This window comes from Prorops nasuta, unplaced genomic scaffold, assembly GCF_024137725.1.
Source record: "Prorops nasuta isolate Cenicafe-Biocafe unplaced genomic scaffold, Cenicafe_Pnas_1.2 PNAS00024, whole genome shotgun sequence".
In the NCBI taxonomy this organism is placed as follows: Eukaryota; Metazoa; Arthropoda; class Insecta; order Hymenoptera; family Bethylidae; genus Prorops; species Prorops nasuta.
Window position 1 is genome coordinate 1,914,021 of NW_027116821.1, and position 17,259 is coordinate 1,931,279.

General features: G+C 31.2%; 3 protein-coding genes across 7 annotated transcripts; 1 reads left to right on the plus strand and 2 right to left on the minus strand.

Moving 5' to 3' along the window:
- Nucleotides 1-252: 252 nt before the first annotated feature.
- On the plus strand, nt 253-2,426 carry LOC136781680 (PAT complex subunit CCDC47). Of its 5 annotated transcripts, none has more exons than XM_066740623.1 (4): nt 253-345; nt 843-1,839; nt 1,917-2,079; nt 2,187-2,426. In XM_066740623.1, the coding sequence occupies exons 2-4, from the start codon at nt 848-850 to the stop codon at nt 2,424-2,426; spliced, it is 1,395 nt and encodes a 464-aa protein (XP_066596720.1). In that variant the 5' UTR covers nt 253-345; nt 843-847. The 5 variants fall into 5 exon arrangements, with proteins under 5 accessions (XP_066596720.1, XP_066596721.1, XP_066596723.1 ...); XM_066740624.1 differs by having other exon boundaries at nt 310-359; XM_066740626.1 differs by lacking the exon at nt 253-345 and adding an exon at nt 414-547 and having other exon boundaries at nt 2,173-2,311.
- Nucleotides 2,427-2,783: 357 nt separating this feature from the next.
- LOC136781681 (PI-PLC X domain-containing protein 3) lies at nt 2,784-4,351 on the minus strand. The gene is made up of 2 exons (XM_066740627.1): nt 4,020-4,351; nt 2,784-3,679 (listed from the first exon to the last, which is right to left on the minus strand). Exons 1-2 carry the CDS (start codon nt 4,147-4,149, stop codon nt 2,856-2,858), a joined length of 954 nt encoding a protein of 317 aa, XP_066596724.1. The 5' UTR covers nt 4,150-4,351; the 3' UTR covers nt 2,784-2,855.
- A 10,708-nt stretch (nt 4,352-15,059) lies between these two features.
- On the minus strand, nt 15,060-16,855 carry LOC136781824 (putative nuclease HARBI1). The gene is made up of 5 exons (XM_066740827.1): nt 16,735-16,855; nt 16,226-16,413; nt 15,896-16,141; nt 15,676-15,811; nt 15,060-15,595 (listed from the first exon to the last, which is right to left on the minus strand). Exons 1-5 carry the CDS (start codon nt 16,853-16,855, stop codon nt 15,060-15,062), a joined length of 1,227 nt encoding a protein of 408 aa, XP_066596924.1.
- Between the last annotated feature and the right edge of the window lie 404 nt (nt 16,856-17,259).

The window sequence follows — 17,259 nt, forward strand, 5'->3', positions numbered from 1 at the left end:
TAGGTTATCTGCGCACATTTACTGCGCATCAAGCATTACTTCCGCTAATTTTCCGTCACATTCACATATTTTATAGAGTAGCCATAACTACGTCTGAATTTTTTGGGACAAATGGCACACTACCGATATGTCGCTTTTGGGTATGTATACTACGGTAGTACCGAAAGTACTACACTTGGCAACCTTGTCTCTGATCGTACCTTAGTTCCTCCAAAAAATCTCATAGTTCCTAGGTGGCGCTGCAATCACGGCCCCACTTCTTAACACGGTAGTGTCACCCAGTGTCACCCCCCTGAGATGAGATTTTTCGTTGGAAACCAAAGGTCGTTCACACCATTACGTTATGTACGTAAGATTATGTATGTGTAATATAGATATATGTCTATCTTTTTTATCACTTATAAGTTAACTTAGATAAAAAATCTTATTCAGATCCGGCATATAACGTTGCTATGCTTTATGCCCTTACTGCATGTACCGCTTTTTCACCTTTATTTTATTTCGCATGCATGCAAGTCACTCTTCTTTACATGCTTTAGTTACATAGGTAGTGCAGCTGTAGTTTTGTTGTTAATTATTAAATTACTATGAACTTCAAAAAAGGTTTATTAGCATAAATTGATTTAGACTTCAGGTTTTTGGATTTCAATACAATTTCATGTGATTTATTTATAAAGACTTTGTCTGTGAAAGTAATATATACATTGTGTGTGGATGATTTTATCTCATTATTTTGAATGAAATTATTAGCTTATAAAGTTATACATAATGTTATTCGCAATTACTAAAAAGCTGCTAATAGTATAATAAGCAAAAACTCACAAATTTTCTTTTTTTTTTAGAAAATATGAAGCAGTGGGTAGTTATAGTACATATATTTTTGGTTGCTGCTAACATTTGGGCCACAGCTCACTTCCATGAAGATTTTCCAGAAGATAATGAATTTGCAGAATTTGAAGATTTCGAAGAGGATAAACAAAGTTCTGTAACAGTTGATCATTTGAAAGATAATCTTAAAGAAAATGATGAAAGCAGTGACTTTGAGGAGGATGATGTTCTCATAGTTGATGGAGATAGCGAGTTTGATCATTTTCAAGATGAGGAAGAGTTTGAGGGATTGGATTCTACAAGTGGAAATCCACCACCTAAGTCTGATGAGCCCTCAACACTAACTATTACAAAAGTCCCTTTACATTTACGTGCCAGATGGGATAGCTTTTATTTAGAAATATTAATGGTAGCTGGACTAGTAGTATATTTTATTAATTATATAGCTGGTCGGTCAAAAAATTTAAATATTGCTGAAACTTGGCTGGCAGAAAATAAGCTTATATTCTTAGATAATTTCTCCCTTGTTGGTGATACAGGGAAATCAAGTGAAGATGTAACTGATAATGGCTTGGTAAAAGAAAGTGAATCACAATACACTTTTTATTGTTCTGGACGAATTGGGTGTGATTCAATGTTGGTAGAACTAAAGTTGATTAAACGACAAGATCTTGTGGCAGTGTTAGCTCAATTATTTAGGCCCCAAAATGACCAAGCTCATTTTCAGATAGAATTGGCCAAGGATGAAATTGACACTTTTGTTATAGCAGTTGGAACAAAAAAGACTGCTATGCATTTGGTTCGTGATATGGCAGATATCAGTGCATATTGTCCTGAGAAAAGACCTGGAGAAAAATTTGGTCTTCCTTCAGGCTTCTATGTAATGTCTGAAATTGCTGAAGCAACCTCGGCTATCTTAGATCCAAGGGTAGTTCAAGCTTTTGTACTTTTTGGAAAATATATAGATTATATACATATCAGTGATCAATATAGTGGTCCTAAACAGCAAGAGTAAGTGAAAATAACTGTTCTAATATTTAAAGATTTAAAGATCTCTGATAATTTATAAAGTATTGATTTTTCAATAGAGATACAACACAATTAACAATGCCTGAAGTAAAAAGAGTTTTACTGGTTGGATTGAATATAAGCATAAGAGGTCGTAATTCTAATGTGCATGAATTAAAGCAACTGCTTCATCTCATTTTTTATCTATTGGATAAGCTGCGACGTTTTAAACTTTCGAAAGAGGTTTGTATCTTTCTCCCTGTCCTCTCTCTTTCTCTCTACTGTGTTAATTATTTAATACAATAATTGTTTATTTATATCTTATTTACTCATCAGTATTAATATATTAGGCAAAGAGCAAAGCTGATAAAAAACGGTTGAGAGTAGAAGAGGCATTTTTGAAAACTACGCATGCTGCCCGTGCGGAAGCAGCAGCCCAACGGCGTGAAGAACGTAGAAGAGTGGAGAAAGAACGAATTCTTCAAGAAGAAGATCCTGACAAACAAAGGAAATGGGAGGAAAAGGAGCAACGTAGACTTGCAAAAAAACGCGCACCAAGAATGAAACAACTGAAGGTGAAAGCTTTGTGACCTAAAAATGATATCAATAAAGATGTAACCGGTCATTTAAGCTGTGAGGAGTCTTAGGCTCCACTGTTGCTATGTGAAATATTCATGATTAACTATACATTTCCTAGTATCGTTTGGTACAGTGTACAAAATGCTATTAGTGAATTTTCATTACATTTAGACATCTTAGAACGATACGCATGTGTATCGGAGTTTTCATTCGTGAAGCTCATTTTTTATAAGGCTGTAATATCATCAATTTCTTTATAGTATTGCAGTATAAACATATATAAATTACACAAATAATTTCACATTAAAATGAAAACTGAGGGATAAAGTAAAATATTTTATTAATTCGTTTTTGGCAACCTTTTTTTGTTTATTTACGATTTATATGTTTAATATAAAACGAAGGTTTCGTTATGTGCGTTCAATAACTTCAAGTTGGAATTAATAATATTTTTGCAAAATAAAAAGTTCTTTTCCGATATAAAATCCAGCGATAACGATATTCATTCCAAATTTTCCAGGACATTGTTCATTTATCCAAGTATATATAGGTGTTTGGCAAGACCTTACCAGACTTTTACGCAAATTCCCGCAAAGATGTTTTAAAACATATGGAAAATTAGGTGTTAACAAACATTGTGACACAAATCCTAAATTGTCGTTTTTCGATCGTAAGTTATTACTAAGAAATGCAATCAATCTATCGGTAGAGGTGGTATTTGGCCATGGAGTTGGCCAAAAATTGTTTGGCCAAAAATAGGCATGATTTCTTGCATTGATATCTCTGTAGATCAGAATAATCTGGTTTTTCAATGAAGAAAGCCATTCTAACGTAATGTGATTAAATGTTTCATAAACTGGACACAGTTTACCATGAAACATATTAGTGATTAATTTAATAAGTTTCTCGTGATCATAATGTGAGAAAGAATAAAAATGCTGAAAATCCAATATTATTATTTCATTTGGATGATGATTCAGCCAGTTTAATATGTCCTCCAGTGATTTATTTATTTTTTCCCCATATAGCCCATGCAGAAAATAAAAATCATTACTAGCAGATTTTGTTGCCACACGTAGATCCAGATACCTGACACCACCATTTAATTGTTGTATAATGGTACTATCTTGCGTTATTGACCAATTAAAGATTATAGGTTTCGCAGCAAATGTGCAAATGCATCCAAGCATTCTAATGTAGGCAGGTTCATCAGGACCTATATCATTCTCAGGCATTATTGTATATGTCATTGAGTTATGTGAACCTGTATACAGTACATATGATTGAAAAGTATAGTACAATGCTATTTTACTAATTATTTTTTGTCATAAAACTACATAGGGGATATAACAATTATAGATTATGAGAAGCAGGAGATACTGCACATTCATATTGTAATGAAACAAAAATGCTCATTGATTTCTTCACTATGAATTTATGATAATTAAATGGAATTAATATTAATAGTAAATGTACCCCTATACAATTTTTAAAAGAACTCATAATACATTTATTTGGTCATATAGTAACAATCTATATTTTATGTATTCTCAATAGTTTTACATAAACCAAGTTTTAAAATTATATAAATTATATATGCCTACCAGGAATTGCTAATTGTATAATGGGTAACTTTTTCAAAGATGGCGATAAGAGAGACATCCAAGATTCTAAATTGTTGCTTTCTTTTATTAAGCATCCATCAAAAATGTTATTTGCTGTTACATCCTCCATGATTTCCAAATTATTAAATATTTTATGATTTTATAATATATAAAACTTTATTCATTGTCCTGCATAAACACCTTAAACATATATGTTTATTATATCCAATAATAGTATATTGTACAACAAGGGAGGAAAGTTGACGATTGCAGACGAGTGTAATTATGGCAGCACGAGCGAAGCTGGCAGGGGCAAGCCGCAAGGTTGCCATGCCAAGTCCGCCATCTTGAATAGTACTACGCTCTATAGTAAGTGAATTTTGATATAAGGAATGCAGACTGCACAAAGTATACTGCCAGCGGAAATACATCAGTAGCCATCTTAAATGCAGAACGTAATATATCAAAAATTATATATGTATACAGGGTCTTTTCCTAACAGCGGAGCATAGGAGATTCGTGTTAGTTGACTATAGCACTCGGAATGATCGAATCTGAGAGAGCTGATTGGTCAATATTACGTAGTACCAACTGATAATAAGCCGTTACCAATAGTTGGATACAAAAAATGAGATTTATCCGCCATATTGGTGTGGAGAAATGTTTACATGCTAATCCTAGCAGAAAGAGGTGTAAAATGGAGAAATGTCAAATGGTAAGGTTACTAAAGTAAAAATTAAAAATAATGAATCGAAAGTACGAATATTCTTCATTTTCATTCAAAGTATTCAATTTTTACTTTAGTAACGACAACATTTGACATTTTTCCATTTTACACCTCTTTCTGCTACGATCAGCATGTAAACATTTCTCCACACCAAAATGGCGGATGAATCTCATTTTTCGTATCCAACTATTGGTAACGGCCTATTATATGTTGGTACTACGCAATATTGACCAATCAGCGCTCTCAGATTCCATCATTCCGAGTGCTATAGTCAACTAACACGAATCTCCTATGCTCCGAGACCCTGTATTATATTCACAGCCTGTCAACAGTTGAGTTCGGAATTAAACTCTTTTCACTCCGACGGAGCTTTCCCTAGAATTCCCTATTCACTCCGTCTAGTAATTCTGTGTCCGGGAGCAAGTTAGAGTGAATAGGGAATATGGAAGAGCTGTGATAGCTAATTGCTATTCTATCCCCACTTCTAAAAGGAAAATAGGAGTAAGGATAAATAAGAAATATTGGCACTAATTGGGAGCTCCGTCTGACTAGTTTAAGCGGGAAAGAAGCAAAATTGACAAATGTTGGTTTCATTATTTTGGAATTAAATTTCAAACGTTTGTTTATATAAATCTAAGGGCCTGATAAAGTAAGTGAAATAAAATTTAAAATAATACAATATCGTGTATAGTTAAAAAATTAATCTTTTATTTCTTTTTAACAGTTGTTATGAATAATGAATTTAGTTCGTGTAGACTCTACCAATTTTAATTTAATTTATTTTGATAAAATAAAAATGGATGTCCTACTGCAAGAAAAAAGTAGTGAGTAGTTTATAAAATTATATTAAAAATATATGGAGGGATAAAGTTGCTACTGGAATTTTTCATTTTTGCTGTACTACTAAATTATTGCAATTAATTGAAAGAAGACAGTTATCAAAATAAATTAAATTAAAATTGGTAGAGTCTACACGAACTATATTCATTATTCATAACAACTGTTAAAAAGAAATAAAAGATTAATTTTTTAACTATACACGATATTGTATTATTTTAAATTTTATTTCACTTACTTTATCAGGCCCTTAGATTTATATAAACAAACGTTTGAAATTTAATTCCAAAATAATGAAACCAACATTTGTCAATTTTGCTTCTTTCCCGCTTAAACTAGTCAGACGGAGCTCCCAATTAGTGCTAATATTTCTTATTTATCCTTACCCCTATTTTCCTTTTAGAAGTAAGGATAGAATAGCAATTAGCTATCGCAGCTCTTCCTAATTCCCTATTCACTCTCTAACTTGCTCCCGGACACAGAATTACTAGACGGAGTGAATAGGGAATTCTAGGGAAAGCTCCGTCGGATTGAAAAGAGTTTAATTCCGAACTCAACTACCGTGAACGGCGTGAACGAAGACAAATGTTAGGGTGAGTCCTACCCAGCGTTGCCAAGTCCGCCATGTTGGAAGATACTACGCTGTATAGTTTTTTGGCGAGAATTGAATATACCACGCAAAATGTATAGTAACAGAGATGAAACGGGAGATTGCTCATGCGAGGTCCCGAGGCAATCCCTACCGGTAGGCGGCGCTGGTGTTGGCAAACGCGTGTCTCAGGTCCATCTAACCCCTAACGCCATCTATCGGAAGAGACCACGAAGCACGAGCGTTAAGCTTAGAATAGGGTAAAACATATATGCATTGTTGCCAGAAAGCGGAATAAAGAGAGAGCGGAGATATTTTCTCGGACCTCTCTGTCTTTCTCGCTGTTAGCTTCTAGCAGAAGAGTCGAGGCAAAATCTTTCCGTTTCGCTTTGCCGAAAATCTACCAATATTCGATGTCATTTATATTTGCAGGCCAATGCCTTTATACATGATTTTTTCAGCATATTTATTTATCAGCATTGACTTATTTAAATCAATAATAAATTAAGGAAATGCGTATTTGATATATAATAATTATTTTAACTATAATTTCATCGTTATATTTCGCTTATTTCCGTAAAATCTGCATTTCTTTAGGTTATTATTGATTATTGTAAGTCAATGGCAATTTAAAAAAATTTAATCTTAAAAAAAAAAAGAAAAGTACCGATCAGGAATCGAACCCGGACCCACGAATCGCCACGCGATTACCTTACCGCTTAGACCACGAGGCTTCTTCAGTGCACCGTAAACAGATAGTCTTTTTAAGGGCTTGAAATCTTCTATTGAACCATATAAATAAACGAAGAACCGACATCTTTATTCATTATTATTCTGTCATAATGGTACACAAATTAAGGAATAATTATATTTTGAATAGTTTTCAAAAGCTTTTCCAATAGTCAAGAACGAAGATAAATAATCAACGCTTGCAGTTTCCGTTCTTGGTTATTGGAAAAGCTTTTGCAAATCTACATTATATAATTATTCTTTAATTTGTGTACCATTATGATAGAATAATAATGAATAAAGATGTCGGTTCTTTGTTTATTTATATGGTTCAATAGAAGATTTCAAGCCCTTAAAAAGACTATCTGTTTACGGTCCACTGAAGAAGCCTCGTGGTCTAAGCGGTAAGGTAATCGCGTGGCGATTCGTGGGTCCGGGTTCGATTCCTGATCGGTACTTTTCTTTTTTTTTTAAGATTAAATTTTTTTAAATTGCCATTGACTTACAATAATCAATAATAAACTAAAGAAATGCAGATTTTACGGAAATAAGCGAAATATAACGATGAAATTATAGTTAAAATAATTATTATATATCAAATACGCATTTCCTTAATTTATTATTGATTTAAATAAGTCAATGCTGATAAATAAATATGCTGAAAAAATCATGTATAAAGGCATTGGCCTGCAAATGTAAATGACATCGAATATTGGTAGATTTTCGGCAAAGAGAAACGGAAAGATTTTGCCTCGACTCTTCTGCTAGAAGCTAACAGCGAGAAAGACAGAGAGGTCCGAGAAAATATCTCCGCTCTCTCTTTATTCCGCTTTCTGGCAACAATGCATATATGTTTTACCCTATTCTAAGCTTAACGCTCGTGCTTCGTGGTCTCTTCCGATAGATGGCGTTAGGGGTTAGATGGACCTGAGACACGCGTTTGCCAATACCAGCGCCGCATACCGGTAGGGATTGCCTCGGGACCTCGCATGAGCAATCTCCCGTTTCATCTCTGGTACGATTTCACTTGTCGCTCGTCGCTAGCGACAAATGGGCTGCGTTTCTAGCACCTAGCGCTACACGAGCGCTCTGCTACATGTTAACTGATTCCTTTATGGACACACGCACACGAGCATATAAAAGCGCTCTAATAAGCAGCGTGCTATAGTATATGCAGCTATGTACATATTGGCCATTCCACGTCAAAACAGACAGATTTCGGAGTACAACACCGATTTTTTTTTTAAATATGTGTTAATATATAAGAAAATACAAGACTTTTGGCGCTAGTTTGAGTCAAAAATCTTTTTTCGTTTCGGAGATACGAGCTGTCAAAGTTTGCAGTTTTACTGTTTTTGGTAAAAACACGTAATCTTTGAAAATTTATATCTCCTAAACGAATAAAGATAGAAGACTCTGGCTGGAACGAGTGTACTCAGAAAGAATCATACTTTATTAGAAAAATATAAAAAAAGACAGTTTGTTTTAATTGGTTAAAACTATTAACAATTAAAATAAACATTTGAATTAACAAATGTGTTGTCATGCTCTGACAATTATAAAAAAATATCAGGAATGTTCCTTGGAATGTCCTCTACAAAGAAAAAAATTAAAACGCGTATACTCTCTTCGTGTTCATAGTGAAAAAAAATATTTTATCACGACGCGCTCGGCCAGAAGCATCGTTCGAGCGGCGTAAACCGGTGAAGCGCATGCGTAACTGAGCGCGACTAGTCTCTACATGTAGGAATCCATCAATCTATGAATAATGCGAGCTAATAACATGTTTTAATTGTTTGTTTATGTTTTTATAAATATTATAAATTAACAATATATTTATTATTATTCTGCTTTATAAGCAGTCGTTATTTATTTACAAAATAATTAGCAATAAGACATTTGAACATGGCATTGAATATACAAATTATATACTAATTTATATTTACATATTTTATTAAATTATGGCAGAAGAAAATATTATGAATATGAAATTTCTGTACTGAAAATATTTAACAAACTTTAAGAATTGTATAATTATCTGATTGAGGAAAAGCTTTAGTTTGTAATTGTGTCTTTGAATCTATCGTTAAAAATGCATGATAATTTCAAGTTCCTTTAACTATTTTCACTTTTCAAAAAAATCTCGTACGAAGTGTTTTAATAAGCATTAAAATAATTTAAACGAGATTTTTTTGAAAAGTAAAAATAGTTAAAGGAACTAGATATTATCGTGCATTTTTAACGATAGATTCAAAGACACAATTACAAACTAAAGCTTTTCCTCAATCAGATAATTATACAATTCTTAAAGTTTGTTAAATATTTTCAGTACAGAAATTTCATATTCATAATATTTTCTTCTGCCATAATTTAATAAAATATGTAAATATAAATTAGTATATAATTTGTATATTCAATGCCATGTTCAAATGTCTTATTGCTAATTATTTTGTAAATAAATAACGACTGCTTATAAAGCAGAATAATAATAAATATATTGTTAATTTATAATATTTATAAAAACATAAACAAACAATTAAAACATGTTATTAGCTCGCATTATTCATAGATTGATGGATTCCGACATGTAGAGACTAGTCGCGCTCAGTTACGCATGCGCTTCACCGGTTTACGCCGCTCGAACGACGCTTCTGGCCGAGCGCGTCGTGATAAAATATTTTTTTTCACTATGAACACCAAGAGAGTATACGCGTTTTAATTTTTTTCTTTGTAGAGGACATTCCAAGGAACATTCCTGATATTTTTTTATAATTGTCAGAGCATGACAACACATTTGTTAATTCAAATGTTTATTTTAATTGTTAATAGTTTTAACCAATTAAAACAAACTGTCTTTTTTTATATTTTTCTAATAAAGTATGATTCTTTCTGAGTACACTCGTTCCAGCCAGAGTCTTCTATCTTTATTCGTTTAGGAGATATAAATTTTCAAAAATTACGTGTTTTTACCAAAAACAGTAAAACTGCAAACTTTGACAGCTCGTATCTCCGAAACGAAAAAAGATTTTTGACTCAAACTAGCGCCAAAAGTCTTGTATTTTCTTATATATTAACACATATTTTTAAAAAAAAAATCGGTGTTGTACTCCGAAATCTGTCTGTTTTGACGTGGAATGGCCCATATACATATGTATGTACATACTATAGTATAGGGTGCATTGGTGCATACGGTGCATGCATGCATACTTATCCTCAACTATATGCAAATAAGCAATAATATACAGGGTGTAACGAAACGACCGCCTTTTCTCGTAACTGGAGGTTCGGGGTGACAAACTGAGTGCACGTGTAAAATTTCGTTCGAATCGTTCAAGAGGTTTAAAAGTTCTTTCTATTTAAAAATCACCCTTTTTCAGTCCTTTTCGAACGACTTTAACTGCATAATGGAAAGGGGAGAAAGTGAAAAACAATTGATGGGCACTTAGCTAGAATGTAAAAATTATCGATCGCGTGCGATAATATTTTTGCTATTTATTTCTTTAATCTGGCTATTAGATTAATTTTAAAAATAACAAAATCCTTTACATTACAATTCCAATTCAATTCAGTACAAGCATCATTGACTGATTTGATGGAAAGAGCGAGTTGACGCAATGTAAAGGAAAGTATCAAAAGCTAAGATATCGCGCGAGCGCAATGATAACTTAATAGATAATGCATGAGGGCATTCTCTTTCTACTAACGAAGCTAAAGGGAATGATTCAAAATCAATACATTGATGAAGGAGAAAACTAAACTCACTCATTAAATGTTCTGCAAGTTCCTTTAAATCGAAGTTTTTGATAAAGCTTCAAACTGGCTCCTCGATGATTTCCAGAAAGCACACTATCACTGATTTTGCATTTAAACACTTGTGAATTTAAACAAATTAGGTATTAAGCTACGTTTCTTCAAAACACTGGTGAATTTGACACTTTTGAACTGCTTGAAGTAGGGTGATTAAGAGTGGTCGAAACGAATTATTGATTATTCTATCTCTCTGTGTCTCTCTTTTCAGCCTACTTCAAACAGTTCAAAAAGTGTCAAATTAACCGGTGTTTTGAAGAAATGTAGGTTAGCACCTAATTTGCTTAAATTCGCGAGTTCTTAAATGCAAAATCAATGATAGTGTGCATTCTGGAAATCATCGAGAAGCCAGTTTGAAGCTTTTTCAAAAACTTCGGTGTAAAGGAACTTGGAGAACAATAATGGGTAAGTTTAATTTTTTCTATCATCAATGAATTGATTTTAAATCATTCTTTTTACCTTCGTTTGTAGAAAGAAAATGCCTTGATGTGTTTCCTATTAAATTATCAGTGCGGTCACGTGACATCTTAGCTTTTGATACTTTGCTTTTCATTCTATCTTCTCCCTCTTTCCATCAATTCAGTCAATGATACTTGTATTGAATTGATTTGGAATTTTAATGAAAAGGATTTTGCTATTTTTAAAATTAATCTAATAGCCAGATTAATGAAATAAATAGCAAATGTATTATCGCGCGCGATCGATAATTTTTACATTCTAGTGGGGTGTTCGTCAATTGTTTTTTCACTTTCTCCACTTTATTATGCAGTTAAAGTCGTTCGAAAAGGACCGAAAAAAGGTGAGTTTTAAATGGAAATAACTTTTAAACCCCTTGAACGATTCGAACAAAATTTTACACGTGCATTTGGATGGTCACCCCGAACCTTCAGTTACGAGAAAAGGCGGTCGTTTCGTTACACCCTGTATTTTGCATTATAAACAATTGTAAAATGTGTAGGATAGGAGCTACATAAAATTTTATTATAAGTATGAAAATATTACAAATAAATTATTGTAGAATATAGTGAAGTAAATTTAAAAAATTTTACTTTTAATTTCTAAAGCATATATTAGGAAATTTGTTTTGTATACATATAACATGTCGGAAGAGGTTTTCAAAATCACTTATGATTATGAGGATAATTATTATGAGGTTGAAGGCGATGAAAACTTCCATTTTAAATTACAATCAGGTATATGTTTGTATATAACAAATCCTCTTATTTCTTATTTCTAGCGAAATTATATAAAAAACATGATATGCAAAATCAATAAAAATTTTTTATTTCAGAATCTGATTTTAGAAGAAAGTTTTTTGAAATTGAATTGAATAAAAATCAGGAAATAGTACATGTCGAAGAAGAGCAGTATGAAAGTAATGATAAGAATGGTAAATAAAATAAATTTTATTTGAAATGAATTTAACATATTCATTAATTTTGTGATAGTTTTTGCATAAACGTAATAATAAAATATATCCAAATTTGCAGGTTTTGATGAGTCTTATGAAATAGGTGATATTTTTGATGAATGTGACAATAAAGAAAATGGTAAATTAGAGTACTTATTTAAATCTTTAATGTAATTTTACAATCACATTTAATTGCATTTATTACTGCAATCTCATACAAATTCGAAAAGGTTTTTCTATAACATATTTACGTTAAACATTTATAGTAACAATTTTTTACAAAACAATAACTGGTGTAGATTAAATATTCATTATTTTTATTCAAGATGGAAAATTTATTTGGGATTTGAAAAGTACCAAATTTTTACTAAATAAATACGAAGAAAGGAGGCATAGATTTAGAAATCCCAAACAGAAAAAGTCTTTACTTTGGAAAGAAATACAAAAGGAGTTTGAAACAGCTGGATTTAAGGATATTAATTCAGAAAGACTCGATAGAAAAATGAGAAATTTAAAGATAAGATTTAAGGCTCTAAAAAACGAAAAACATAAAACAGGAAGAGGCAGACCATCGTGGAAATGGTTTAATCAGATGTATAACATCTTTTATAACGATAAATCTGTAACTTTTGATAGAGGGATATCTTCAATGACTGATTTTATTGATAAGCCAGTAGATTGTAGCATATCCTGCAGGTTACCTTCGATATCATCTTTTTATTCTTTTAATTTAAATTATTATTAACGTTTTTTTTAATATCTCGATGTATCTTCTGAGTCATATAATTCTTTTTTAATAGTGAATTAGATAGCTCCCTATCAAATGAAATTTTGCCAAACTCAGAAGACATAGAAAAAGATATGAGCTCAAACGCCAGCACTACTAATGATAAATATAGTAAATTATCCAAACAAAGATCTGTGGCAATACAAATAGAGAAGGAGAAATTAGAAACTCTGAAAAGTATTCGCAGTAGTATTATTTCCAATAGTCTTAACCAAAGCAGCTTAAACAGTATTCTAGAAAATCAAACAAGAAGAACAGCTGCAATGGAGGAAAGAAACAAAGTCTTAAAAAGAAAGAATGAATTATTGGAACGTAAAAACGATTTACTATGCAAACTAATTGAATCACAAACTAAAAACTAATTAAATAGTTATTGTTAAATCTTTTCAATAATTACAAGTAATTGGTATGTTAATTTTATCCGAAAACGTATTTTGTTACATTTTAATGTAGGCTTCTTCATTTAAAATGTAAACTCATTATTTATTACAGGTTGGTATTCTTTGCAGTTTGACGAAAGTAATTTTCAGTAGACCAACTAAATGTGATTTCTATTAAACATCATGGTGTTTAAAAATAGCTTATTTATGTTTTATGAATTAGTTTAATCCAAAAACATATGTTTTTTAATATATCTGTACGTTAATTATAACTAACAGTTATTATACTTTAATATTTTATTTGCATCCCTATAAGTAGCATTAATGTTTAACTTTATAGAATCACTTAGAAATGATCTTACTACTTAAAATTAGTTTAGTTTTTAAAGAATTTAATATATTTTATGTTTGTTGTATTAAATGGATATCGATCATTATATTTTATAGAACAATTTCTTTATAATAAATGTAAGTTATATAAAATATTCAGTTCAGCCTTAATGTTCTTTTACAGCCTACTAATTTCTTAACAAATACCATATTAGAACACATAAAAGCTTATGTAAGATACTTAATTTAATTATCTATTCTAGTTGAGTTCGGAATTAAACTCTTTTCACTCCGACGGAGCTTTCCCTAGAATTCCCTATTCACTCCGTCTAGTAATTCTGTGTCCGGGAGCAAGTTAGAGAGTGAATAGGGAATATGGAAGAGCTGTGATAGCTAATTGCTATTCTATCCCCACTTCTAAAAGGAAAATAGGGGTAAGGATAAATAAGAAATATTGGCACTAATTGGGAGCTCCGTCTGACTAGTTTAAGCGGGAAAGAAGCAAAATTGACAAATGTTGGTTTCATTATTTTGGAATTAAATTTCAAACGTTTGTTTATATAAATCTAAGGGCCTGATAAAGTAAGTGAAATAAAATTTAAAATAATACAATATCGTGTATAGTTAAAAAATTAATCTTTTATTTCTTTTTAACAGTTGTTATGAATAATGAATATAGTTCGTGTAGACTCTACCAATTTTAATTTAATTTATTTTGATAACTGTCTTCTTTCAATTAATTGCAATAATTTAGTAGTACAGCAAAAATGAAAAATTCCAGTAGCAACTTTATCCCTCCATATATTTTTAATATAATTTTATAAACTACTCACTACTTTTTTCTTGCAGTAGGACATCCATTTTTATTTTATCAAAATAAATTAAATTAAAATTGGTAGAGTCTACACGAACTAAATTCATTATTCATAACAACTGTTAAAAAGAAATAAAAGATTAATTTTTTAACTATACACGATATTGTATTATTTTAAATTTTATTTCACTTACTTTATCAGGCCCTTAGATTTATATAAACAAACGTTTGAAATTTAATTCCAAAATAATGAAACCAACATTTGTCAATTTTGCTTCTTTCCCGCTTAAACTAGTCAGACGGAGCTCCCAATTAGTGCCAATATTTCTTATTTATCCTTACTCCTATTTTCCTTTTAGAAGTGGGGATAGAATAGCAATTAGCTATCACAGCTCTTCCATATTCCCTATTCACTCTAACTTGCTCCCGGACACAGAATTACTAGACGGAGTGAATAGGGAATTCTAGGGAAAGCTCCGTCGGAGTGAAAAGAGTTTAATTCCGAACTCAACTTCTATAAGCATAGCTTCAATAAACTTATTAATTATAAACTCATAGTTTATTATTTAAATATATTACAATATTACGTATTAACTTGTATAATCTAGTTTATCACAGCATTTTAACAATTATAACTGATTCATAATTAAATCACGTTTGTTTCGAGCATCTTCAATTTCATGCTCATTATGATGTATATCACTTATGTATTCATTAATATCACTGTTGTTGCTATCATTGCTTATGGATTCACTTAAAACATCCATTTCCTTATGAACAATGAGAAAATTATGAAGAATACACGCAGCTGCAATAACGCTATTAGCCATATGAACACTGTTAACGTCTAAATATTTTAATCGCCTCCATTTTCCCTTCAACAGACCATATGCTCTTTCAATCACAGAACGTATGGATGCATGTTTTACATTGTATTGTATTTGCTTCGAAGTTAAATTTCCATTGCCCTTAAAAGGAGTCATTAGATTAAAAAGTAGAGGATATGCTGAATCACCAAGTATGTGTAGATTTGGTGGCAGCAAAGGATTGTCGACATCTGTTAACTTTTTGTACACTGCACTGCTTTTAAAAATTGCTGCATCATGTGCGCGTCCTGGCCTGCCAATCAGACAGTCGATAAATTTTCCCGTATGATCACAAGTTCCTGTAATGCAAATATTGAAATAATAATTAATAAACTGCAGATTACAAATAAAAATAACCTAGAGAATTACTAGCAAATACCTTGAAGCACAACTGAATGAAAATCCTTCCTATTGTAATAATCATGGGCGTTTCCAGGTGGCTGTTTAATAGGGATATGACAGCCGTCAATTGCTCCGATAACACCTCCAAAACCATTGCACCTACTGTGGAAAACCTTGAACCATCAATAAGTAATGTCACATATGAAATTAATGTAATCGTTTAAAAGAGATTAGTTAAAATAAAGTTTCAAACCTACTCGTTCGCTTTCCATGAGCTCATGATGATTATTAGGCCATTTTATGAAATGTGAAATTAATTTATTGATTGCTAAAATAACCTCTTCAAAAACTTTCCACCCAGTACTTTTGGAAAGGCCAAATCTATCACTGACTGATCGGAATGATTCAGGTGTAGCCAATGCCCAAATCGACAATAAAATTTTTTTCCTAATAGAATTTATGTCGTTGCTCTTAATGTGAGGACGTAATATTTCTTCTAATTCCTGTAATGTAACAATAAATCAAATTATTATTATAAAAAGATAATCATACAGACTAGAAAGAAATATCTGTATTTACAGTCTTACCATAAATGACGTATTACTCATTCGAAAGTGAGAGAAAAATTGAACATTACTATAATTTGGAATTACTTTCTCAACAAAATCCTTATTATAGTTTAATTTAATTTTCTTATCACTTTTTAAACCATGTATATGTATATAATTTGAATCTTCTACAGCAGTCAGAAGAACATTTGCAATCTCAGCTTGTTCTAACAAATCAAAATAACAAATAAGCTATTTACTGTATTAATAACCATTTCAATCTTAAACATTACACATATTTGGAGATTTATGTACAGATAATAACTATTCTATTTTTCATTTGGAGTAACATATTTTACTTTGCAGTTTACGATGCTAAAAATTTTATTCTTTCAAAAAATCTATAATAAATTTGTCTAAATTCTCTGCAATGTAAATTCTAAGAATAAATATTTCTTTATATCAGAAATAATTGGAAACAGTAGGTAATTCTTGACTACTATTTATAGTTAGAACACATGAATACATGGATGATTATGTTCTCTTACTTATATTCTGTAAAAAAATAATTTCAACAAAAGTTTCCATCTTTTCAACAATACTGTCGTCAGACGAACTTTCACTAGTTGTATCATCATCAATAAATTCATTAATAATATTTTTATACATTTCCATAGTAGAGTAGATAATAAATATATTTTAGGCTCCAATGATCCAATAACTGTAAATACAAATACAAGCTTGTTTCACTAGCCTTTATTAACTTATATTTTATACAACCAAATATTTATATAATATGAAAATATATATATAACATACATATAATATTATTCATACCTTCAAGCGAAATATGTATAACTCCTAAATTAACTTAGAGATGAAAAACATTTGTATGTACCATTTGTACTAAGGAAGGACCGAATTCATAAACGTCACTCGAGCTCCTCTCGAACTTGAATCAGGATAAAATACTACAGTATATGTAACGTAAACTATAGTATTAAAACTTGAGTGGAGCTCGAGTGACGTTTAAGAATTCAGCCCTTTATCTGTACAAATACACTATAGAAAAA